The sequence below is a fragment of the Vitis vinifera genome, chromosome 16 (genome assembly GCF_030704535.1).
Source record: "Vitis vinifera cultivar Pinot Noir 40024 chromosome 16, ASM3070453v1".
NCBI classification, from domain to species: Eukaryota; Viridiplantae; Streptophyta; class Magnoliopsida; order Vitales; family Vitaceae; genus Vitis; species Vitis vinifera.
Window position 1 is genome coordinate 4,070,712 of NC_081820.1, and position 26,117 is coordinate 4,096,828.

General features: G+C 35.7%; 1 protein-coding gene across 4 annotated transcripts in view; it reads right to left on the reverse strand.

Moving 5' to 3' along the window:
• The window catches only part of LOC100242461 (ATP-dependent DNA helicase SRS2-like protein At4g25120), an 82,894-nt gene extending 57,095 nt beyond the window's left edge, over positions 1–25,799 (reverse strand). For 2 of the 4 annotated variants that reach the window (XM_010663929.2, XM_010663927.2), the window contains exons 1-12: positions 25,565–25,781; positions 23,289–23,973; positions 23,161–23,202; positions 22,811–22,974; positions 11,249–11,447; positions 4,503–4,559; positions 4,319–4,424; positions 4,027–4,160; positions 3,810–3,884; positions 3,555–3,680; positions 3,312–3,443; positions 3,129–3,212 (exon numbers count right to left, since the gene is read on the reverse strand). In XM_010663929.2, coding sequence (XP_010662231.1) covers positions 3,129–3,212; positions 3,312–3,443; positions 3,555–3,680; positions 3,810–3,884; positions 4,027–4,160; positions 4,319–4,424; positions 4,503–4,559; positions 11,249–11,447; positions 22,811–22,974; positions 23,161–23,202; positions 23,289–23,973; positions 25,565–25,713 — 1,953 coding nt within the window. In that variant the 5' untranslated portion in view covers positions 25,714–25,781. Of the gene's footprint in view, positions 1–3,128; positions 3,213–3,311; positions 3,444–3,554; positions 3,681–3,809; positions 3,885–4,026; positions 4,161–4,318; positions 4,425–4,502; positions 4,560–11,248; positions 11,448–22,810; positions 22,975–23,160; positions 23,203–23,288; positions 23,974–25,564 lie in introns of all 4 variants that reach the window. The other 2 variants (XM_010663926.3, XM_002277701.5) reach the window with 2 other exon arrangements.
• Between the last annotated feature and the right edge of the window lie 318 nt (positions 25,800–26,117).

Below are 26,117 nucleotides of genomic sequence, written 5' to 3' on the forward strand. Positions count from 1 at the left end.
AAACTATTTCTGGGGGGAAGCTATTCTCACAGCTACCTATTTGATTAACCGTATGCCATCCAGAGTGCTTACCTTTCAATCCCCACGTCAACTTTTCTTAAAACAGTTTCCTCACACCCATGCCGCCTCTTCTGATTTACCACTCAAAGTATTTGGTTGTACGGCATTCGTTCATGTGTATCCTCAAAATCGTAGCAAATTTGCTCCTCGAGCAAATAAGTGCATTTTTCTAGGGTATTCTCCAACCCAAAAAGGGTACAAATGCTATTCTCCAACCAACAAAAGATTTTACACCACCATGGACGTCTCTTTCTTTGAACATGTCTTCTTCTATCCCAAATCTCATGTTCAGGGGGAGAGCATGAATGAACATCAAGTTTGGGAGTCTTTTCTTGATGGTGTACCTTCTTTTCACTCAGAGTCACCAAATCCTTCCCAATTCGCGCCCACTGAGTTGTCCACACCCATGCCGCCATCAGTTCAGCCAGCCCAGCACACAAATGTTCCTTCTCCCGTGACCATCCAGTCTCCCATGCCTATTCAACCTATAGCCCCACAACTTGCTAATGAGAACTTACAAGTTTACATCAGGAGGAGGAAAAGACAGGAATTAGAGCACGGATCACAGTCAACATGTGGCCAATATATTGACTCCAATTCAAGTCTTCCTGAAGAGAACATAGGTGAGGATAGGGCTGGAGAGGTGTTAATTCCCAGCATTGATGATTCTACTTTGCCAATTGCATTGAGGAAGGGTGTTAGGAGATGTACAGATCATCCAATTGGGAATTATGTTACGTATGAAGGGTTATCACCATCTTACAGAGCATTTGCTACTTCTCTTGATGATACTCAGGTTCCCAACACAATACAAGAGGCATTAAAAATTTCAGAATGGAAGAAGGCAGTACAAGATGAGATTGATGCACTTGAGAAGAATGGGACGTGGACTATCACAGATTTGCCGGTTGGGAAGAGGCCTGTGGGGTGCAAGTGGATTTTCACCATAAAATACAAAGCAGATGGATCAGTCGAAAGATTCAAGGCTCGTTTGGTAGCTAGAGGGTTTACACAATCCTATGGGATAGACTATCAGGAGACTTTTGCTCCTGTTGCAAAACTGAACACTATCAGGATCCTTCTCTCATTGGCTGTCAATCAAGATTGGTGCTTGCAACAACTGGACATAAAAAATGCGTTTCTAAATGGGGACCTAGAAGAGGAAGTCTACATGGAAATACCACCTGGTTTCGAAGAAAGTATGGCAAAGAATCAGGTTTGCAAACTCCAAAAATCATTGTACGGCCTTAAACAATCTCCTCGAGCTTGGTTTGATAGATTCACAAAAGCAGTCCTGAAGCTGGGCTACAAACAAGGTCAGGCTGATCATACTCTATTTGTCAAGAAATCTCATGCCGGGAAATTGGCCATATTGATAGTCTATGTCGATGATATTATTCTATCTGGAAATGATATGGGGGAGTTACAGAATTTGAAGAAGTATTTGTCAGAAGAGTTTGAAGTTAAAGACCTTGGAAATTTGAAATATTTCCTTGATATGGAAGTGGCTAGATCAAGGAAAGGAATCGTAGTCTCTCAAAGAAAATACATACTCGATCTTCTTAAGGAGACCGGTATGCTTGGATACAAACCAATTGATACTCCTATGGATAGTCAGAAGAAACTCGGTATCGAGAAAGAAAGTACACCGGTAGACAGGGGGAGATATCAGCGGCTTGTCGGGCGCTTGATTTATCTCTCACACACTCGGCCAGATATTGGCTTTGCAGTGAGTGCTGTAAGTCAATTCATGCACAGCCCCACTGAGGAACACATGGAAGCAGTCTACAGGATTCTTAGATATTTAAAAATGACACCAGGGAAAGGCCTATTCTTCAGAAAGACAGAGAACCGTGACACTGAAGTATACTCAGATGCGGATTGGGCAGGAAACATCATTGACAGGCGGTCCACTTCCGGATATTGTTCTTTTGTCTGGGGAAATCTTGTTACCTGGAGGAGTAAGAAGCAATCAGTTGTAGCCAGAAGTAGTGCAGAAGCTGAGTACAGAGCTCTTGCACAGGGAATCTGTGAAGGGATTTGGATAAAAAGGGTTCTTAGTGAACTGGGACAAACGAGTTCATCTCCAATTCTGATGATGTGTGATAATCAGGCAGCTATAAGCATAGCAAAGAACCCCGTGCATCATGACAGGACCAAGCATGTTGAGATTGACAGACACTTTATCACAGAGAAGGTGACTAGTGAGACGGTCAAATTAAACTATGTTCCTACCAAGCACCAAACCGCAGACATCCTCACCAAAGCTTTACCTAGGCCTAACTTCGAAGACTTAACTTGCAAGCTGGGATTATATGATATATATTCTCCAGCTTGAGGGGGAGTGTTGAAATAATGCCAAAGTTAGGACTTTAATTTAGGAATAAAAAAGGAGAGATCATTTAGGATATTTCCTTATGATTTAGTTTCCTAATTTTAGGAGAGAATTAAGCTAGATTGATTGTTTCTTATTCATTCATTTGTGTATATATATGTGTATGGTGTGTACCGATTCATGATCAATAAAGGAGTTCAGAAATTCTTCACTATTCTATACGTAGAATTACTCCACTAAATTAGTCACTAGTTACAAGAAATAAATCAAAAAGTAAATCAAGTCAACTATACAGAAAAAGAAACAAATTTCAATCAAAATCTCAACTTAATTAGGTTTTACAATCTGGCACTTACTACACCGATTCGCCAACAAAAACATGTGCTAGTAGTTTTATTTCATTTACAATATTATTTGAGCTAAAAAAGAAAAGGAGATACAGCAACATCTAAAGATAAACAATTTTTTTTTTTTACATTTTCTGTATAAGAAAAATGTATAATAGAATCCTGACGGCCTAACCAAGCAAAGAAATCACCAGAACATGACCTGGAAGCAACAAAACCAGAAACATGACTAAAACCCCCAAAACTCAAAGGAAATTGCCAATTTATTGTTCATGTTCAAAATAAAATGATCATAGCAAATGATGGGAATCAAAATTTCAATATAAAAATTGCATAAATATCGCATACAACATTTTTGTAAATTGGAGGATGAGGATGTTGATAACCTTTTTCCTGTAGAAGGCCACACCATGAATGTTAAACGGTATCTTCCTATCACGAAAGGCTGTTTGGAATACTTTTCCAGATACCTGTGGCATGAAAGCTTCAGCATGCACCATACCAATAGTTTATGTGTGTTCATACAAGTACTTTCATGTGTTTTAAGATTATGATACAGATAGCTTGACCTGCCTCCGGTATAGAATTGCTACACTGCCAAATGAGTACTTAGCAACTGAATCATCAGAAGTAATTTCCAAAATCTTATCAACAACAAATGCACACTGTGCTTCCTCACTGTGACATTCTTTGATAGTTACCTGTATATTGTGGTCCAAACCACACAAATTTTCTTAATAACCAATAAAAAGTGGGGCAATGTGCTCAAAAGTCTAAATCTCTAAATAACAAAATCACATATTAATGCATACCCTAGATCCAGTAGAATTATCAGTAAGAACTTTCTTTGACTGGCAACGCTTCATATTGTTTTGAATAAGAGATGATGCAGCCTCAAGAATACAGCGTGTGGACCGATAGTTTTTATTTAGCCTGATCTGAATAGGGATGACAAAGTAAGTTCAGATAAACCCATTAATGAAAATTATTATAATTTAATTAATACGCTGGATATTTCATTATGAAGTCCATTTGAATGCAAAAGAATAATCATTTAGGAATCAAACCTCTTTGTGATTTGGGAAATCTTTTCGAAATGAATTAAATCCAGAAACATCGGCTCCATTAAAACTGAAAATGGACTGAGAATATATGAACAGCATTTAGATTCAGGACAATTTTAGATGTAAACAGAATTTAATCAATGAAAAGTGAAATAAAAAAAATAAAAAAGAAAGAAAAGGTGTAAGGTCCTCCAGGTAAAGGTTGCCAAATGTAGAGCACCTGATCCTCATCACCAACAATAGTTATGCGGTTATGCGAAGCAAGAATACGAAGAAGACAGTATTGCATGGCACTTGTGTCCTGAAACTCATCTATTACAACTGCTTTCCAAGATTCCTGGCACTCCCGGAAAACTATAGAATTGAAGAGCATAAAATATTGTGAACAGGCAAGAAAAATTTTAAATTTGCATGAACTGATTACACAGATACAAATAGCATAAACTATTGTTAACAGACAAGAAAATTACAATTTTGCATGAACTGATTACATATATACAAATAATTCAAACCTTCAGGAAAATCACTTAGCAGCTTCACTGAACAGCTAATTAGGTCATGGTAGTCCAGAGCATTACAAGTTCTCAATATCTTACTGTAGTTCCCAAGAATTGATGCCTGATTCATATCCACATCTAAGAATAGCAAAAATATTATTAGCAAAAAAGATATTTGAAACAGATGGTAGCAGCTTACTCCGATCTCATCACCCATATTACGACATTCTTCAGGAGTTTTTCCAGAAGCTTTAGCCTGAAATGGGACATTTTTACAGCAGCAATCCCAGAAATAACTTTTATTAACAAAGAAACAATTGCATCAATGCAGCACAAAAACTGTGTCTATTTTAGTTGTCAAAAAGTTTTAGCAGAAAAAGAATCAACAGTAATGGCTTTGCCATTCTGAAAACATGATTGAAATTATATGTTTTTGTTGGAGTGCATGATATAAAATGTGGGTCAAATCTTACAAGTTTAAGCTTTTAGGAAAATTAGTTGTCTAATATGACATCAAAGCCTCATTTGATGAGAGGTCATGTCTTCGAACCTAACTGCATGTTTATTTCTCCACTTTATTAAGCCCAAAAGAGGTTCTTTGTGGTTTGTTTATTTGCAGGGTCCATATGTGCCTATGTGTCTCTCTCTCCACATGTGGATATGAGGTCACATGTGAGGGAGGGTATTGGAGTGCATGATATACAGTTTAGGCCTAAATTCTACAAATTTAAGCTTTTAGGAAAATTGGCAATCTAACAATTTTCAATTCAAATTCTTCAATACTCATTTTCATTCCTAGTTTCAACCTTTCCATATATCTAAAACTTCTTATTGTACATGGTACTCATGCCAACTTTAATTTTCTATTATTGGCAAAACATGCTCAAATGTGGTGTCATATAGCCTTAATCAATTGATGTACACCTAAGCGACACAAACTCTTCCATAGTTGTTAACTCATAAAACATATTGAGTGCCATTTTTTTATTTTTTTTTGTATCATGTATCATATTGTATCGTGTATTGCAAGTATTTTTATATAGTGAAAAATTAAATAAAAAATTATCCACATGTACATATGTATTGGAAGCCTTAAGTATTAAATAATATATAATCAATTTCATAAAAGATAGTACGATTTGAAGATTTTGAGCTCTATCATACCATATGAAAACATTGAATGGTAAAGTTTTAAAAAGTTCAATTTACCAAAATGAGTTTAATGAATAGGTCCATCACAAAATTCACAAAATAAACGTTTTAAATGTTTATATATAATTTTTAGTTCCAAATTTTGTTAGGCATATATACCTATATGCGGTGTTGACATATATGTTTTTATTTAGTATCTTCAAAGTCCCCACATTTTATGTTGGTAAAACAAATTTATTAAGTAAAATATTTTATTTATTAATCATTATCATTTTCGATTTCAACATTCAAATTCACTAAATGAGAATTTCTCATTGTTCATTGTAAGAACAAATTTACCTTCTTCTACATGAGCCTTGACAACACCAAAGTAGCTTTTCATATAGAATTATTTTAGCTCTCTCTCCCCCTTTTATGATCAATTTCTAACCTCATCGTACAATTTAATCAATTAATATAATAATCATTTAAAGAAAGACATTTTTGAATTTGATTTTTCTTTAAAATTATATGAAATAGTTAAAGGCGTATGTATCGTTCTATAGTTATAACTTGTATATCATAAGATATGCTTTAAATATGATACTAAATACAACACGTATCAATTTTGATAAAAAATGTATTGTCTCGTTGTATTGCATCATGTATTGTAAGTTTTTAACAACTATGTCAACACCAACGTCACTTATATATGTGACCAACACTCCTTGACCATGTCCTAAGCTTGGCCATGTTTTCTTCGGGAATACAATTAATCATATTATGACCAAACTAATAAGTGTAATATCCTTGGGACAGACCAAAAGCACTCATTTAGGAAGCAATATAATTGAAAACAAAGCACCAAAGGCATGTCATTTCCTAAGTTATACTTTAAATAACAAAACGCAAAGGGAACAAGAACACTTCTTGGACATGTTAACAAATGGTGCATGTTTTATTAAAAAATTATTGATAATAACACGAACACAGAGATGCCCTTGAGGCCTAGCTCAAGCGATAAAGGGATGGGAAGGGTAGAACACTCCCTAGATTGTTGGCAGATGGTTCTCCTTTTGTTAAAAAAAATATTTTTAACTCTTTTATCATAGGTGAGTTTAGTTCTACTCTATCATTTCCCGATTTACTCCACATCCTTCGTATCGATGTAGAATATGTTGTTCCACACTAGGGAATAGATAAGCAAAATGCAATTCTTCCACACCTATAAAAATTTATACCCAATAAGCATAAATGATCATTGCATGGTTTTAAGTAGCTGAAAAACCAAAGCCCAATAGGGTATCCCCCAAAGGGGGGTCAATGGGTGTAATTTAAAAAAATTCTTAAATTGGGAGTTGAATATTTAACCCAAATTAATCCTGCAAAATATCAGGGATTTTCAATATAATAAAAATACTCAAATAAACAAATAAGCATGCACGGGATACAAGAATTTTTACGTGGTATCACGAAAGGCTGTTTGGAATACTTTTACAGATACCTGTGGCATGAAAGCTTCAGTATGCACCATACTAATAGTTTATGTGTGCTCATACAAGTACTTTACTTATCAAAAAAAAAAAAAAAAAAATTTACGTGGAAAACCCCCACACTAACTGTGGAGATTAAAAATCAGAGAATCTAAGACCTCAAATCTAAATCCACTATATGAGATCAAGTCATATAGATTTACCTGGCTACTTTACCCTAAAGACTTACTCTCCAGAACCTACAACTTGATCCTAGTCAACGACGCAACAATCTCCAAATGCTCCAATTAATACACCTCAGCCTCGCTAAAGGAATGCAAGTCTTCAAACAACCTAAGATTCAACACTTTGAATCCTTTTTAAGAGATTGGAAATGGTAAGGCAAGTTAGGTTGAGTCTTTCTTGATATGTTCCAAAAAAAACACATTTAGGTAGGGTCTATATAAAATAAAATTAAAAAAAAAAAACTCAGGGTTTAAAATCATATTTTACTAAAAACAATTTAGAAACTTAAGAGTTTTAAAAATATTTGGAAACATTTCATATTTAAAATTCTTATGTTTTAAATCCTCAATTTAAAATTCATTTCCAAATTATTTTTATTATTTGGAAAGATTTTTCTTTTTAACTTCTCAATTTAAAATTCTTTCAAAATAATTAAAACATATTAACTCAATTAAAACTTTTAAGTCAATCCTATCTTATCAGAAAAACTAACTTGTCTTTACTCAAGCCCTTTTAGACTTACCTGTGACTTTTCAATTGAGCAAACAACAATCTTGAATCTTCAATAGAAAGTAAGTCACTATCTAAAAAGTTTCCTAAGCCAAAAAATAATTTAAACAAAATTCCCAACATACAATATAGACTCATTGTCCTAACAACAACTATAAACTAATCATACCATACTCCTAGAGATTGTTTTAATCAAGACACAGCATGCGATTTCACTAATCAACATTGAAGAGATTGTTCTTTGCAGACTTCCGTTTGAAGATCACCAAGTATGATAGTCTTTTCCAATACCATGTTGTAAAAGAGAAATCCTTGGCAATTGCAACTTCTAGGAGTATTCAAACTAAATGGTAAATACCACTAAAGAGAATTTAAGTCAGGTTGATACAATAAAACAGTCTATAATCAGTTGATTGTTGAACCACAGTTTAGAAACACGGAGATTCCCTTGAGGCCTAGTTCAAGTGGTAAAGGGATGGAGGGCAGAAATCTCCCTAGACTTGTTGGCACATGGTTCTTCTTTTGTTAAAAAAAATATTTTTAACTTTTTTTATAATAAGTGAGTTTAGTTCTACTCTTATCATTTCTCGATTTACTCCACATCTATTGTATGTATGTAGAATATGTTGTTCCACACTAGGGAATAGATAAGCAAAACGAAATTCTTCTAAGCCTATAAATTTATACCAAATGAGCATAAACGATCTTTACATGGTTTTAATCAAGAGCTTGTTTTAAGCAACTATAAACTAATCATACTATACTACTAGAGATTGTCTTAATTAAGACACGACATGCAATTTCACTAATCAACATTGAAGAGATTGTTCTTTGCACTCTTCCTTTTGAAGATCACCAAGTATGATAGTCTTTTTCCAATACCATGTTCTAAAAGAGGCAAATCCTCTACAATTGCAACTTCTAGGAGTATTTAAACTAAATTGTAAATTCCACTAGAGAGACTTCAAGTCAAGTCAATGCAATAAAAGTCTGTAATTAGTTGATTGTTGAACCATAGTTTAGAAATGTTTATGATTTTATGTTTTGTGATGGAAGAAGAATAATTTACGGTTATAAAATGAATCAGCTCAACAAGGTTATGATTTAAAACAAGCAGCAGTTGAGAAAACCTTTATCATATGTAAAGAATGATGAAGGATGAGGTATCCTTCTAAAATAAAAAATGGATGGAACAATAAAATAAAATAAAGAAGGCAAAGCATCAATTATAATCATCGAAACAATCAAGGAGGGCATGTATCCACAATAAAATCTTTAGAAATGTTTATGATTTTATGTTTTGTGATGGAAGAAGAATAATTTAGGGTTACAAAATGAATTGGCTCAACAAGGTTATGATTTAAAACAAGCAACGGTTGAGAAAACCTTTATCATATGTAAAGAATGATGAAGGATGAGGTATCCTTCTAAAAGAAAAAATAGATGGAACAACAAAATCAAATAAAAAAGGCCAAGCATCAATTGTAATCAGAAACAATCAAGGAAGGCAAGTATCCACAATAAAATCTTTAAAAACCTAGCTTCCTTCTTAGCCAAACCATCAACTTGATGAGATAAATCATTTTCAAGAAAAGGAAGGAAAAAAAAAATTGCTAGATTAGAATTCGGGAAGTCTTTTTATTAGAAATTTCACCTTAAATGAAGTTTCTATATCTAAACTCTTATTTTCTAAAATGTCACTTTTTCTAAAGTTTCTATTTGAGCCCTTTTAGAATTAGAAAGTCTTCTTTATTATAAACTTTTATTATAAGTTTCTATGAAGTTCGAAAATAGGAAATGATTTCTAAAGTTTACAATAGGAAAAAGAAAAGGAAATTATTTTGTTCTAGGCTTACAATTATTCCACCAAATCAGTTGCTAATTATAGGAAATAAATATCAAGTTAACTATATAGAATCCCAACTTATACAAGTTGTATAATCCGGTACGTTGTGCAACACTCCCCCTCAAATTGGTGAGCAAATGTTCTTCATTCTCAGCTTGTTTATGATAGATAGGAATAGTTAAGTTGCAAGTATGTTGGTCAGTATGTAAACTGTCTTTTTAAGGATAAATAGGGGGTGCATACTAATCCACTATCCAATTTCTCCTCAATGAAATGACAATCAACTTCAACACACTTAGTTTGGTCATGTTGAATTGGATTGTGGGCTATATTAATAGCCAACTTGTTACCACAATAGAGCTTTATGGCACTTTCCCAACTAATTCTAGAATCACTAAGAATAATTTTATCCAAAGAAGCTCATACAATCTATGAGCCATGGCTTGAATTTCTGCTTCAGCACTCAACCTAGCAACTACAAATTGTGTCTTACTCCTCCAAGTTACCAAATTCCCTCCCCAGAATGCACAATAGTCAGATGTTTACCTCCTGTCAATGCCTAATCTTACCTAGCATCTATATAAACTGAAAATGTCATCCTCCCAGTTTTTTGAAACAAAATACTACTATTAGAGGTTAACTTCAAGTATCTTAGTATCTGAATGACCACCTCCATATGTAGGTCTTTAGAATTGTGCATAAATTGGCTTACCACCCTCATAGCATATGTTATACAAGTCTAGTATGTGATAGGCAAATTAGCTTACCTACCAATCATTGATACCTCCCTATCTCAGTTGAAGGACTCTCTGATCCTTTATCAAGTCTGTGGCTGATCTCAATATTTGTATCTACCAGCCTAAACCCTAATAGTCTAGTTTCTTTGAGGATATATAAAATATACTTCTGCCGTGAAATCATAATTCCCTCTTTTGACTAAGAAACTTCAGTCCCTATAACATATTTAAGTCTTCTTCTTTAATTTCAAATTCTTTTTCCAACTTCTCTTGATGTTGACTCCACCTTTTTGGTTGAAAGCAACAATGAAGATATAAAAAATTCACTTGTCTAATTATAATTTTTCAAGAATATGTAAAATCAACAGCTACAGTGGTTTGTAAATAAGTCGACTTTGGTTTTATTTCAAACATAAAGCCCTGTAACATTACCATCCTTAACTTTCCCCTCCTTTTTTGGGAAAAAGAAGCACTATTAGAAAGACAACAAGGAATATAAGGAAGAGAGATCCTTCAAGTGAAACAAAGAAGGAAACAAATGCCAAGGGGCCACATTCATAGACTCGTAACTTTACTAGGCAAGGAAAAACCAACGCAAAAAAAGGACAAAATTTTCTAATATAACTAAAAAAAAAACCTTAAATAAATTAAGAACTACTTCAGAAACACAAGTTCATCGAAAGATGAAGAAAATTTTTGCTAAGAAAGCTTTTTAAATTCTAAATAAGACTAAACTAATTCCCAACAAGAGACAGACCCATTATCAAACTACTCCTAGCTCCAAAAGCAAATAAGTAGGACAAGTTCACAAGTGAATGACAAGTTCTACAAAGGCATGTAAAAATGGGCATCAAATCACAGTTAGAATGACTGGTGTACTTAATTTTAAGATACAAAAAGAAATATAAACAAAATTGTTTACCATAATGGAACAAATTTTTTGAATTTTGAAACAAAGATGAGATACAGCAACAAATTATATTACAGTTGATAAATCACTAACCTGAGTAACGAACTTCTGCCACTTCTTTGACTTATCCTTGAAGTTTTGTGGAGAATTTATATCATTTGACTCTTCACCAACTTTGCTACCGTTATTATTTTTTTTGCTGTTTTCAGTTTCAAATATCCGCACAGCCTCAATAATCGCTCTTCTCTGCTGCCCATGCCCATATATTAAAAATTCTGATGTCCGTCCTAACCTATATCATGAACCAACTAATTAATAATTAGTTATATGAGCTGAAGTGAACTCTTAACCAACATGGATAGGACCAAATAACTACTATATTCATGGATGGCATACTAAGGTCACACCCTTTTGGTGATTCAATTCGCATCTTTTATTATCTATAAAAAAAATTATGTCAGGAGCTGGTTCTTTTTTCTGTCAGAAACAAAATTTTCCTTGATATGGATTTAAAAGTACAGTTGAATGATGAAGAATCCTTCCCAAATTTACAAAATTTAATCAAAAGAAGAGGTGGATAAACTTTCTCCAAAATACTAAGAAGCCTACACATTGATATAGTATCACATGACACTATACAAAGAAAGTGACTCAACACTCCAAAGGGGTTAATACATCTCCTACAAAAAGAAAACAAAGCATTGCTCCCTCTTCGCTATTTTAGCCCTTTTGATCTATATACCAAATTCCAATCAAACTAAATAATATTGAGAGGAATGCCCCTAAAAGCTAAAGTAGCAAAGGCCCAAAAGGAGGAATAAAAATAAATTAGATCCCATATCATCTCTAAAGTCCTCCACTTGTTCTAAAAAATTCCTCCATTTCTTTCTCACCAAATTATCCATAGTAAGAAAAGCAATTTGCCATAGAACATTAACTCTAATAGTACTTCCCAAACCCCTAAAGAAAATGGTCATCATATCACTTGTGCTCCTAGGAGAAACCTGATCTAACTTGGCTAGTTTGAATAGTTTGTGTTAGAGGCCCAAGGTCATCAAGCAATGGCAAGAAAAAAAATGATCAATTGATTATCCACTCCCCAATCAGATGGTGTAATGGTCAGGCCTAAGGGTTTTGTAACTTTTTTTCACCTATAGAAATCATTGATATTGACCTTCTTGTTGGCCACAAGCCAAGCAAAGGCCTTAACCTTAAATGGGGCTTTAAATTTCCATATGAATTTTGCTAGGAAGAATGGATTGGAAAGGGCTAAGAGAAAGATTTCACAACAAATGAGCCTAAAGATGATAATGATGAAATTTTCACATCTAAGACAAACTGCAACACATGCACACAAATGGGAGAGGGCATGAATCCTTCAAGGTCATTTATGTCCAAGCTAGTGAGATATGATGAAAGTTGAGGTTCTAGGAAAAAAAATGAAGGGAAGAGATAATGAGGATAATGAAATAGGACAATTCTAACATCACAACTTTGAAAAGATTTGGCAAATGAGATCATAGAGATTGTTCCTCCTACCACAAGTCTTCCTAAAAACAAATCCTTACCCCACCACTCATAACAAAATGAGTATATAAGGAGAAATCATAAAAATGTTGTGCACTGTGAATGGCTTTTTGCCCCTTTTCATCAATGGGAGAGTGGTTGGTAACCAATTTGGAGGATATTCTAAATCAAGCCACTACAATGGTTCTCACTCTTCAAAAACAAGGAACTTATCCAACCTTAATGAGGACTAATTGTTTAACCCACCACTCCACATAAGGACCATTAGCAAGAGGGAGATCCCTAAAATTTTGCACTAAGTTAGGAAAACACTAATTACAATATTCTACAGATGTACTATTGATATATACAATCTGGAAGGGAATGAATTCCCTAGTTTCCTATTCCTAAATGGAAGGGAATAAATTCTTTAATTTCTTGTTTCTAAAAGTCTACATTTTCTAACACATCTCATTGTTGATGAGCGTCTTAAGCAATTTCTCCTTTCCCCAAGAAACTTAACCACATTGAAGTCTCCTTCGATACACCAAGGGTCATTTTAAAGCACTTTCATATCACCTAATTCTACCCCAACTTCCACTTTGTCCCCTATTTCAGGCCGACCTATACACTCTTGAAAATATCCAAATGAAGTTGTCCTCACAATTTTTGAAATGATAAGAGATTGAATGCACTCACTTTTTTTTAATCAAAATGCACACCCACTTCCATATCAATTAACTCCAATACCTATTATCTCAAAAGACCAGAATCCCTCCTACCTAACCCTTGGCTTCCATAACACCCCACTCCAAAAATATGCCCATACCCAAACTTCACACAATCTACACTAACATCTCCTGAACCTTTGTTTTTTGTAAACATACAAAGGTCTACCATTTGTGATTATACAAATGAATTTATAACTTACTGCTTTTCCCCCTTATTGACCCATCTAACATTCTAAAAAGCAATGCAAAGTTTCATCAGCAAACCTTGGCTAACTCTCAACTTCCATTTTCTGAAACTAACATGAAAACAACCAACTTAGGCAATTTCCTTATTGGCTTTTCCCACTTTAATTTCCATAAATAGCTCTCAATGAATTTCATCCTTTCTTATGCCAAAATACTCCCACCTCAAAGCGATGTGCACTAAATTAAATGGAGCCATAATCGAGGATCTAATTGTCATTCAAAAATCTTAGCTTCCTTTAAAAACCAATTTTCCAATCAAACCCTATAATTTAGCTAATACCCAATAAACCACAAGAATATTCTATTAGAATATCATGGTTGTCCAAAATATGAGAAACATTAAGCTGAGAAACTCTGACCCAACAACTACTAGATATCTACAAATGTGTCCCTCTATGATAATGACCAAGATAATAATCTAAAAGGATCTCCTACCTTATCAATCAACCATCTATACTTCTTCTAAATGAATGGTTCATCCACATTTGATTGCATAAAAAGGACAAAAATACCCCCTACAAAATGTTTCTATAGTTACATCTATTTACACACTCACACACACACACATAGCTATTGCAAAATAACAAACCCCAATTTGTCATGCTCGAATATAATTAACCAAGAGCATACTTACCACATGAATTTCTTAATCAAATAAACAAGTCCGTAGGCTTAATATAAAATGCGCCTGATGTGTCATTATTATAGATCTAGTATCATGCACACGTATAAATCAAAGCAAATAACAGCCTTGGAAATGCCAACCTTTTCAAGATTAACTATTAAGAACTAATTGCTACATAATGCCCTAGTCATACTTACAATCCAACAATAGTCATTTAGTGAAGCATCTAGCAAGTGATCTCATTCAACACACAAAATATCAACATACTAGTTGTGAGCTGACCAGTCCATTGACTAAGTCAAGCTACACCATTGAAGTAATAGATCTTTGCTGTAAAAGACTAAATAATTTGTCCAATTCCATTTGCAATTATGAATTAAGGCTTTTGCTTGAAAGAACCAACAACCATCACCCTTGTACATACTTATTATCATGGACCAAAGTGTTTATATTCAAAAACTATGAGTACATAAGTGTATAACTCATGCACTCAAAGAAATGCAACTCTAATAATGAACTGATTTACCATCACAACATATCCAACATGAACCAATATAACAGTAAATAAGTCTAGCAGATAAAGATACACTCTCTCAAGTTTGAGCCAACATGCAACCTTTGCACAACTCATAAATCATGCCCAATATAAGCCTGCATAAAACCCCCTACAACCTAGTCTCCAAAGTTTACAAATGAACTAGACATCTCCTTTTCATGTGTCACCATGACTATATATAATTTTTTTATTAGAAACAAGATAATTTATTGTACTGAACTTGCAAAGTACAAATAATTCAATTAAGAATGAGAAACACTTCCATGATTTTCAAAAGATAAATCAAAAAGAAATTGGAAGAAAGTAAAATAAACTATACATCTAATGATGGAAACCAAAACAATTTACAATCCAAGAGCACTAAACATTTTTAAGGGGCAAAAAAATTCCTGACAAAGGATACAAAGTGTCTTAACACCTTTGTGTAGCTAAATAATTTGCTTCTCAATTAGTGACTCATAATCCTAGAAAGAACATCTCAAGTCACTTGCAACATGAATAATTTATTAGATCCACCCACCATACTTCCATGGACCTCTTTCCCTCTTGGAAACCCATAAAATGAAAATAAAAAAGTCATCCTCAGTTGATAAATTCGTAAAACTCAAAGCTTTAGTTTTAAACAAACCTTCTAAAGAGCTTATATCTCTATCAAAGTAATTATACCATCTTTTGCTGATTAGAAAAATGCTCTAGGTCTTGTACCAGAATGATTTCTATAAACTCTTGCAATCCTAAGTTGTCCTAAGCTACCCAAGGAAGATCCATCAAAATTAAACTATACAATGTCCAAGAGAGGTAGAAACCACTTAGACCAAATATCTTCCCCTAAATTCTTGGATCTATAAATATGATTCCAATTTAGCATGAAAAAGCTCAAAGGGGTATCAACAAAGTCATATGTAGCAGAAGTCACAAAGAAGCACAGAATAAACCAAGTCCCAAACAGCTTATATAGAACTCCATCTGTCCTTAAAAAATTATGACATGTCTCTGTTGCCAAATAGTTCAAACCATAATGAAACTGGCTGTACACCAAGAAATTAGGTGTCTCAAATGACTTCTAAAAGAAATAAAATAACAATCATCTTTGTCACAATTTAGGGAGACCCAATCAATCCCAACAAATCTAAACAGCTTATACCGAAGTGCCAGAGCTAGTGGACAGTCCAAAAAAATGATAACCAATTATTTCTACATCAGCTTGACACATAATACAAGCATAATTGCCAAAGTTGGTCAATGCTTCCATTTCATTAAAAATCAGCACCTAATCTCTTTGCAAACTATGGCTTTAGCTAGGGTTTTAGAGAAAAAAAAGTGTTAGATAGTGCACAGTTATTTCAGTTATTTAATTTTCCTTTTCTTTCCTTATTGTATTGTGGGTCCCACTAATATGTATATATATACCCAAGTCCAATGTGTATTATTAACAGTTTTTCAATAACAAAAATTAGGGACTCTCCCTTTTCTCTCTTCACATGGTATCAGAGCCTAGGGAGAAAAAAAAAACCTAATTATTTCCGGTTTATCCGTGAATCAATTCTGAGAAACCTTTCAGTGACTGTGTTTCATTCCGGTCACCTTTCCCATCTCCTAAAGCTTTCCGATCAATCGTATCGACGTCAAAAAACCCTCACCGCCAGCAACTTTTTCGGCGACTTTTTCCGACTAAGTCCTTTTCCGACACCGACCAAACCATCAGGTGCGCAAGGAAGAGATCTTCAAGTTTTGTCAAAGCACCGGAGGGAGATTCTTAGCCACGCGTGTTTCTTCTCCGGCAGCCCGAACCTCACGCCCGGCGCGTGAGGGCGCGTGGAGCACTTTCCGGCCACGTGCTTCCACCTCCAACCTCGCCTAACACCGTCTAGCCACCCTTCATCTGTGCTTGTGCCATCCGAGCCCTGCAAGTGCATTTTTTGGGGTTTTTTGTCTCCGCCGGCCCTCTAAACAGCCTTTCCGACGACCTCCGGTGACTTCGTCTCCACCCCGAGCCCTGCACGTGTCTTAGGAAGTGTTCTTCTACCCTTCCAGTAGTGCCACATTTGTTTTTCTTTACTACTTGGTCCCTCACAGCCGCGAATCCTCGGTTTTTCTTCTTTCAGCCGCGATCTGAAGCCGTATTAGGGCTCTCTTCGATTCAAACATATTTCGTTCTCCAGATAAGTAGATATGGCTACTAAAAGTTCCATTTTTTCCTCTATCATATCTGGATCTCCTATGATTACTTCGGAGAAATTGGTTAGCAGTGAAAATTATTTGTTCTGGTCTGCCTCTGTGGAGCTTTGGTTTATGAGTCAAGGTTATGAGGATCACCTTGTTACGCAGGAGGCGGATATCCCTGAGGTTGACAGAGTACAATGGAGGAAGATAGATACACAGTTATGTAGTGTGTTATGGCAATCAGTTGATCCTAAGATTCTACTTCATCTTCAGGCCTACAAAACATACTTTAAATTTTGGAATCAGACGAAAGGGTCATACACGAATGATATCCAACGTCTTTATAAGGTGGCTTCTTCTATTGTCAATGTCAAACAACAAGACATGGATTTATCTACTTATATTAGCCAGATTGCCTCTCTTAAGGAGGAATTCTTGACCGTGATACCTCTTACTACTGATGTTGGGGATCAACGAATACAGATTGACAAGTTCTTCATGGTTCTTACGCTTATTGGCCTCCGTCCAGATCTTGAGACCATCCGCGATCAGATTCTTGGCAGTTTCTCCGTTCCATCCTTAGATGATGTGTTTGCTCACCTCCTCCGTATCTCCTCCACTCAGACTTTGTCATCTGATAACACTTCAAATTCTTCTGTGTTAGTTTCTCAAACTAACTCTCGAGAAGGACGCAGTAGTAACCGAGGTAGAGGCTAACGTCCTCATTGCACCTATTGCAATAAGCTTGGTCACACTCGTGATCGGTGTTATCAGTTACATGGGCGGCCTCCCCGCACTGCCCACATGGCCCAGTCATCTGATCCTCAACCGCCTCAGCCTCCTAGTTCCTCCACATCTCGGGTTATTTCCCTCACCGACAGTGAGTATGATGACTATCTCCGCTATCAGGCTACCAAGTCAGCTTTTGTTGCTTCTGTTGCCCAGACTGGTAATGTTTCTGCTTATCTTACCCATACATCTTCTCTTAGACCTTGGATTCTAGATTCTGGCGCTTCTGATCACATATCTGGTAATAAGGATCTTTTCTCTTCTATTACTACCACCTCTGCCTTACCTACTGTTACTTTAACTAATGGCTCCCAAACTATGGCTAAAGGTTTTGGTTTAGCTCATCCTCTCCTTTTCCTACCTCTCCATTCTGTCCTTTATGCCCCTGAGTGTCATTTTAATCTTATTTCCATCAGCAAAATAACTCGCACTCTTAACTGTTCTATCACTTTCTCTGATAAATTTGTGACCTTGCAGACCGGAGTACGGGGAAGACGATTGGCATAGGACGTGAGTCTCAAGGCCTCTATCACCTCACCTCGCCTTCAACTCCTGCAGTTTGCATTTCCACTAATGCTCCCCTCCTCATCCACAATCGCCTAGGCCACCCTAGTTAATCCAAGTTCCAAAAAATGGTCCCTCGTTTTTCATCTTTGTCGTCACTTGCATGTGAGTCCTGTCAGCTTGGGAAACATACTCGTGTCTCGTTCCCAAAGCATTTGAATAATCGGACAAAGTCTCATTTTGAACTTGTCCACACTGATGTTTGGGGTCCTTTTCGGACCGCGTCTACTTTAAGATTTCAGAATTTTGTCACTTTCATTGATGACTATTCTCGATGTACTTGGTTATTTTTAATAAAAAATCGAGCTGAGGTATTCTCTATTTTCTAGAAATTTTATGCTGAAATCCAAACCCAGTTCAATATTTCTATTCGTGTGCTACGCAGTGACAATGCTAAGGAAAATTTTTTTGCACCGTTTACTTCATTTATGTCCCAACATGGGATCCTTCATCAATCTTCTTGTGCTCATACTCCTCAAAAAAATTGGGTAGTTGAACGTAAAAATCGACATCTTGTTGAGACAGCTCGTACTCTCCTTCTCCATAGTAATGTTCCTTTTCGTTTTTGGGGGGACGCTATTCTTACAGCATGTTATTTAATTAATCGTATGCCCTCATCTGTATTACACAATCAGATTCCTCATTCCCTTCTTTTCCCTGACCAACCATTTTATTTCCTTCCTCCTCGTGTTTTTGGTTGTACTTGCTTTGTTCATATTCTCACTCCTGGACAGGACAAACTTTCTGCCAAAGCCACAAAATGCATCTTCTTGGGATATTCCAGACTTCAAAAAGGTTATCGTTGTTATTCCTCTAAGACTCATCGTTACTTTCTCTCCGCTAATGTCACTTTCTTTGAGGACTCACCATTCTTCTCCACCTCTGAGTCTCTTCCTGTTTCTGAAGTCTTACCCCTTCCCATTATCTCCCCACCTAATGCAGTGTCTTCTCGCCCACTTCAGGTTTATCATCATCATCATCATGTCGCTATTCTTCCTTCTTTGGCCGAGGTACCTGTTGACTCACTTCCTATCCCTTCAGCTTCTCCTGTCCCAGCTCTGCCTCATTCTGCTAACTTACCCATTGCTCTTCGGAAAGGTAATCGATCTACTTGTAATCCTCATCCCATTTACAATTTTTTGAGTTACCATCGATTATCTACATCCAATTCTGCATTTGTTTCTACTATATCTTTTATTTCTCTTCCCAAGAGCACCCCTAAAGCTCTTTCCCATCCAGGCTGGCAACAGGCAATGGTAGATGAAATGGCTGCTTTACACTCCAATGGCACTTGGGATCTCGTTGTTTTACCCTCTAATAAATCTACAGTTGGTTGTCGTTGGGTCTACACAGTTAAGGTTGGCCCTGATGGTCAGGTTGATCGCCTTAAGGCCCGCTTAGTTGCTAAAGGCTATACTCGGGTTTATGGTTCTGATTATGGTGACACTTTCTCTCCTGTTGCCAAGATAGGTTCTATTCGTCTATTGCTCTCCATGGCTGATATGCGTTCTTGGCCTCTTTATCAATTAGATATTAAAAATGTTTTCCTTCATGGGGATCTTGCTAAGGAAGTTTATATGGAGCAACCACCTGGTTTTGTTGCTCAGGGGGAGTCTGGTTTAGTGTGCAGGTTACGCAGTTCTCTATATGGCTTGAAACAATCTCCTCGAGCATGGTTTAGCCATTTTAGTTCTATTGTTCAGGAGTTTGGCATGTTCCGCAGTATAGCAGACCATTCCATTTTCTATCATCATAACTCTTCGGGGCAGTGTATTTATCTGGTAGTTTATGTGGACGACATCGTCATTACAAGCAGTGATCAGAATGGTATTCAGAAACTAAGGCAACACCTTTTCACCCACTTTCAGACTAAAGGCTTGGGGATACTCAAGTATTTCTTAGGGATTGAGATAGCTCAATCCAGTTCCGGTGTGGTTCTTTCCCAAAGGAAGTATGCTTTAAACATCTTGGAAGAAACCGGTATGTTAGACTGTAAACCGGTAGACACTCCTATGGATCCAAATGTCAAACTTATACCAAGACAAGGGGAGCCTTTAGGAGATCCTAGGAGATATCGGCGACTTGTAGGTAAATTGAACTACCTCACCATTACTCGTCCAGACATTTCTTTTCCTGTAAGTGTTGTTGGTCAATTCCTACAGTCACCATGTGATAGCCATTGGGATGTTGTAATCCGCATTCTTAAATATATCAAAAGCACACCAGGCCAAGGTGTGTTGTACGAGAATAGAGGTCATACCCAGGTTGTTGGTTACACAGATGTAGATTAGGCCGGCTCACCCACAGATAGACGTTCCACTTCCGGGTATTGTGTTTTTATTGGAGGTAACCTAATATCCTGGAAGAGTAAGAAACAAGATGTAGTGGTCAAATCTAGTGTTGAAGCCAAGTATCGAGCTATGGCTCTGGCAACATGTGAACTCGTATGGTTGAAACATCTTCTTCGGGAGTTGAGATTTGGAAAGGATGAACAGATGAAGCTCATATGTGACAACCAAGCCGCTTTGCATATTGCATCCAATCCAATCTTTCATGAAAAGACCAAACACATTGAAGTTGACTGTCACTTCATTAGAGAGAAGATTGCATCAGGATGTGTGGCGACTAGTTTTGTCAATTCAAATGATCAACTAGCAGATATTTTTACTAAATCTCTCAGAGGTCCTAGAATTAAATACATTTGTAACAAGCTTGGTGCATATAACATATATGCTCCAGCTTGAGGGGAAGTGTTAGATAGTGTACAGTTATTTCAGTTATTTAATTTTCCTTTTCTTTCCTTATTGTATTGTGGGTCCCACTAACATGTATATATATACCCAAGTCCAATGTGTATTATTAACAGTTTTTCAATAACAAAAATTAGGGATTCTCCCTTTTCCCTCTTCACAAAAAGGATACATGGTATGACAGGTTCATGAAAAGTTGGGATAAGGGCAAACTATAGGTCTAGGCATACTTGGTGGTTAAACATAACTACAAAGTTATAGATTTAAAAAAATATAAAATAAAATAAATAAAAAAGGTGTGAGAAAAGAAGGAAAAAAATGCTAGATAATTTTAAGAGTTGATGCAATCACACATCATACCAGGGAGACTTCAAGACGTCTCCATTCCTTGAAGATATGTCAATATGTAACTTACAAAGACATTCATGTTTTGGAACCTAGTTAACTTAGGGAACATATCAACTTGGAGACCAAGTAATATATGATTTTAAAACTGACCCAAACTATCTAGACATGGAAAAAAAAAGGCAGCCCAACTAACTTTCCAGAAGGCCAAAACTGGAAATCAACAAAGTACTCCTCAAATAAGAACTCAAGGAAAAGTGTAACTTGTGATTAGACTCCAAATACTCAGACTTTTTAAGCAGGTTTTAACAAAGAATCGTGCCAAATCTACCAAGCAGTCTTTTCCCCTCTCTTATAGTATGTTTCAAGCCTCAATTGCATACTCCTTGCATAGCCAAGCAATAAATTAAGCCAAAATATATTGGGAACGAAAAAAGGAAAACAATGCTTTTAAAAAGCTACTTGAAACTTTGAAATGGGATATAGCTTTCTGGGCAAAAAATGTTTGATGTTGAAGATATCATACAAAAGGATATTATGAGGGGAGAAGCAACTCAGCAAATGAATAACCTCGACAACCTTATAAGTAGATGGAGAAAATTTTGGGACAATAAAAAGAAAAAAAATTAAAGGGTTAGAGAAGAGAAGTTTATTATTATGCTAGGATTTCGCCTCACTTTTATACAAGTCAGCACAACATATTCAATTTAGCAGGGACCAGTTCACAAGCCTTGTCTTTCCATTTTGATCTATACAGGACCATATTTTCTACTAAATCATAGATTATTTGTCTTCTTACATTGCCCCAACCAAAACCACCATTTTTGGTGTACCTCATCCTCATGCAAAAAACCCATGATATAACAGCCCAAGTGGAACTCAATTCCTCAATTCATTCACATGTTCTGCATTTTGAAGAGCAATGTTTGCTGAGCTACCTCACTCCATGGTGGAAAAGAATGGTAAAAGGCAGAAACGGAATTGTTAGTGCATTGTAATATTAACTGCAAAATGTCACGATAAATATTAATGATATCGATGGATATCTTACCAAAATTACCAAGAACACTAGGAGGCAGGATTTAGGTCAGTCCATGTTCTCTAGGGGCATTGCATTTGCTTCTTATTACACATTGTCCCTTCCTTTCCTTTAGATATACACATGATAGTTGCCTTTTCTATAGAGAATTTAATAATAGTAACTTTCCATTGGATGAGACAAAAAAAGTTTCTAAGTTATTTGTCATCCCTACTTTGTCCAATTTTGGCTTTTATTTATAAATACATGGGATACGTTTTGGAATTTTATAGGGGAGGCACCAAAGCAAGTATTTTTTTCATGTTCACAAATATTCCAACCAGATCTCAAAATATGCTTACTTCTCAGCATGTGAACGACAGAGTTGCAAAGCAAAGGAGTGGAATGTGCTAACTGTAACTTCTTTTGCTGTCTCTTTCCCAGCCACTGCAGCAATTCGACCACTCATCTCAGAAGCAGCTGCAGTAGTGAAAGTCATTGCTAGAATGTTGGACGGACTGATGCCCTAAACATGTTTTAAACAGTTGGGGAGAAAGGAAAATCAAACAGATAGAAATAACAATACCCACATCTAAAAATAAAAGAAACTGACCAGCTATTTAGAATAACTAATGCTCATTTAATGGTAAGAAAATCAAAAGATGCAAATAAGAACACAATGTTTGGACAGAGGAGAAAAAAGTTGTAATACCTCATTAAGCAGCATAAGAATGCGACCAACCATTGTAGAAGTCTAACACCATAACCAGATCAATTAGTATAAAAAAGCAAACTTATGAAGAAAAAATTTCAAGTGACTTAAGAGAGAGAGAGATGGACCTTTCCACTTCCCGGACCAGCAACAATCATCAGAGGGATTGAAATATCACTACAAGCTGCCTCCCGCTGCGTGTCATTCAGAGATTGCAAATACTTTGAATATTCGTCAGGCATGCTTGCAGGCTGTGCAGCTTGCTCTGCTCCAGAATTTAAATCACCCTCTAAACGCAGCATGCTCGCAGTCAGTAAAAACTTCTCCGCATCAACAGAACCCCAGTTGGAACTATCTTTCCCACCATTCTTTACTCTAAATTGACTTTCCATAGAAATGATACTATTTGGACACTGTCCTTCTGTTTTTGCTGCTGACTTCTGCTCACACAATGCATCGATTTCTTCCAAAATGGACTCACAAAGATCGTCATCTAGAATATTTGTTGACATTAAAGAGTCACCTACACTTGGGCATACTTTCCCTTTCATTGGAGTTTCAGAAGAGTCTAATATAAACCCATCCACTAGCGGAACGCCGACAGCTCTCACACACAAACCATCATGAACTGACTTACTCCCATTGATAGTTATGCCCCCAGAACATGAACTTTTTTCACATTCACCATCTGTTGTCTTGAATCCCTTTTTAGAAAATGGTGACGGTGTGTTTATTGATACCTCAGCAAGAGGAAGTCTTTTGATGTTTTCTGCCTGAGCCAATGTTTCAATTCTATTTGCATCCTCATTTCTACTATAGAATGAACAATGAATCCACATATCAGACATAATTTCCTTGTATTACCACTAAAAAACAAGAGACAAACAACGAATCACAATAATTCTTTCCAGAACTCAATGTCACCACATATTTTCACAGATGTCTTAGACCTAATGCTCCAATTGGTTAAAGAAGTGTTAGAAATGAAAAGAAACTAAAACTTTAAATATTAACCTCCTTAGTTGGCAATTAGACCAAAGAAAAGAAAGCAGGATACTAATCTGAGTAAGTGAACAAATAGTTGAAATTTATTAAAAAAACTCAAGTGGAGCTTCATGTTTTTTCAGGTCTCAAATAATGAAATACATAAGTCGAATTTTTAATGTGTTTTCTTTTCCTGCAGTGAGGATCAGTTTTCAAAAAAAATTTAATTAAAATAAAAATTCAAAAGTTAGCAAAATTAAAAATAAAAAATTTTCTAGCACAACATTTAAGTTTCCCCTTCCTTGCACAATTCTTTCCTATTGGCATTATATCTAAGCAACTATCTTATCTTACTTGGTTTAAAAACAGATTTTAACTAATAAAAAACTTTTATTCTGAACTTCAATTTTTAAAAAGAAAAAGAATGTATTGTCACCTTATCCTCATCTATTTAAGGAGCATCAATTCAACAGCACAAAAAGAAAAGTTCTATCTTTAATAATTTATTTAAACAACATATCATTTTTGTTCTCTGCAATCCTCTCCGCCAATTTTCTTCAACAATAATATTCATTCTCCATCTCCTCTCAGCAAACCATCAACATCTGTCAATTTATTTTGTTTTAACATATGAAAGCAGCAACACAAATATCAAACCTGCTAATCTTCAAAATAACCAAAATTAATTAACAATTACTAGTATGGCTTGATATCCCTCCAATGGCAGAACATCCATTAAGCTCTTCTCATTTCTGATTTACAAAACCCTCCACTATAAATCAAAGTGAACAACAAACAATACCCAATTCAAATTTGCCTTCTTAATTCTATGCGCTTCCTGGATTTTATTATTTTCTTGAAAACCAAACAGAAGATTCAGTTTTCCCTTACCTGACTCAGTTGAGGCAACTTTCCATTTGAAATTCACTAAACAAAACAACAAAAACTAACCAAAACAAAATTTTCCTTGTTTCATTTTTTCACTTCTTGGATTTAGTCATTTCTCAGGAACCAAATAAAGTGCTAGAGGAAATGAAAAATGGATGCTTGAATATTTTATTAAAACGTGAAAAACATCAATTCAAAGTTTTCTAGAAATGACCCATTTCAGAAGATGGTTTTGAAAACGGAAAACAGTTATCATTTTCTCCTACCAAACAGCCCTACATTTTTCATTTCTTGTTGCACTTGAAAGAAGAAAACTGACCAAACAAAACGACAAAAACAAGTAACTAAAACATCAATTAGGACAAATATACGCAGTTTTGAAGAAAGTTTGATTCGGGCAATTCTTGGCGGAGTCGCGGGAAACTTTTCCATTCAAAAGAAGGAAAAAAATAAAAGAAACGAGGTCGAAATTTTCCTTGTTTGTTCCAGGAAACCAAACAGGGGCAATGAAATTTGGGAGAAAGGTACTCACCTTTGATGAAGCCGGTTGAGAAAATTGGCGGAGGTTTCACGAGGGCGCTTGCGAGCGAGAAGGGCCTTTGCCGCTCTAAAATTCTGAGAAATTCGAGTCCTTTGCTCCTCTGTGATTTCTTCATTTATGGCTGCATTTTCCTTGGACATCTTGAGCGAGAGCTAGACAGCGAGACAGCGAGACAGCGAGACAGCGAGAGCGAGAGAGAGGCTTTTGGTTTCCCTCTCACTTCTGTGGGGGTTTTCGAGTTCAAATGATATAAATGGTCCCATGAGGAGTAAATTGGGCCCAACAAGCCCAGCCCAAAACCCTCTCATCAGGCCCGTCTCAGTTGTGTGGACTAAATCTTTAGTTTTGCTTCAAATTGAGAGCATTTTCACTGTAAAATGTTATAATGCTAATGCAAAAATTATATTTTTAAATTTATTATTATTTTTTAAAAAAGTATAATTACACTTACAATTCATTGAAATTATTCAATTTTTTTCCACTTCAAAAAAAAATTATACTTCTTTTCACACTTTCAATATTCATCTAATTTTTTCCACAAATA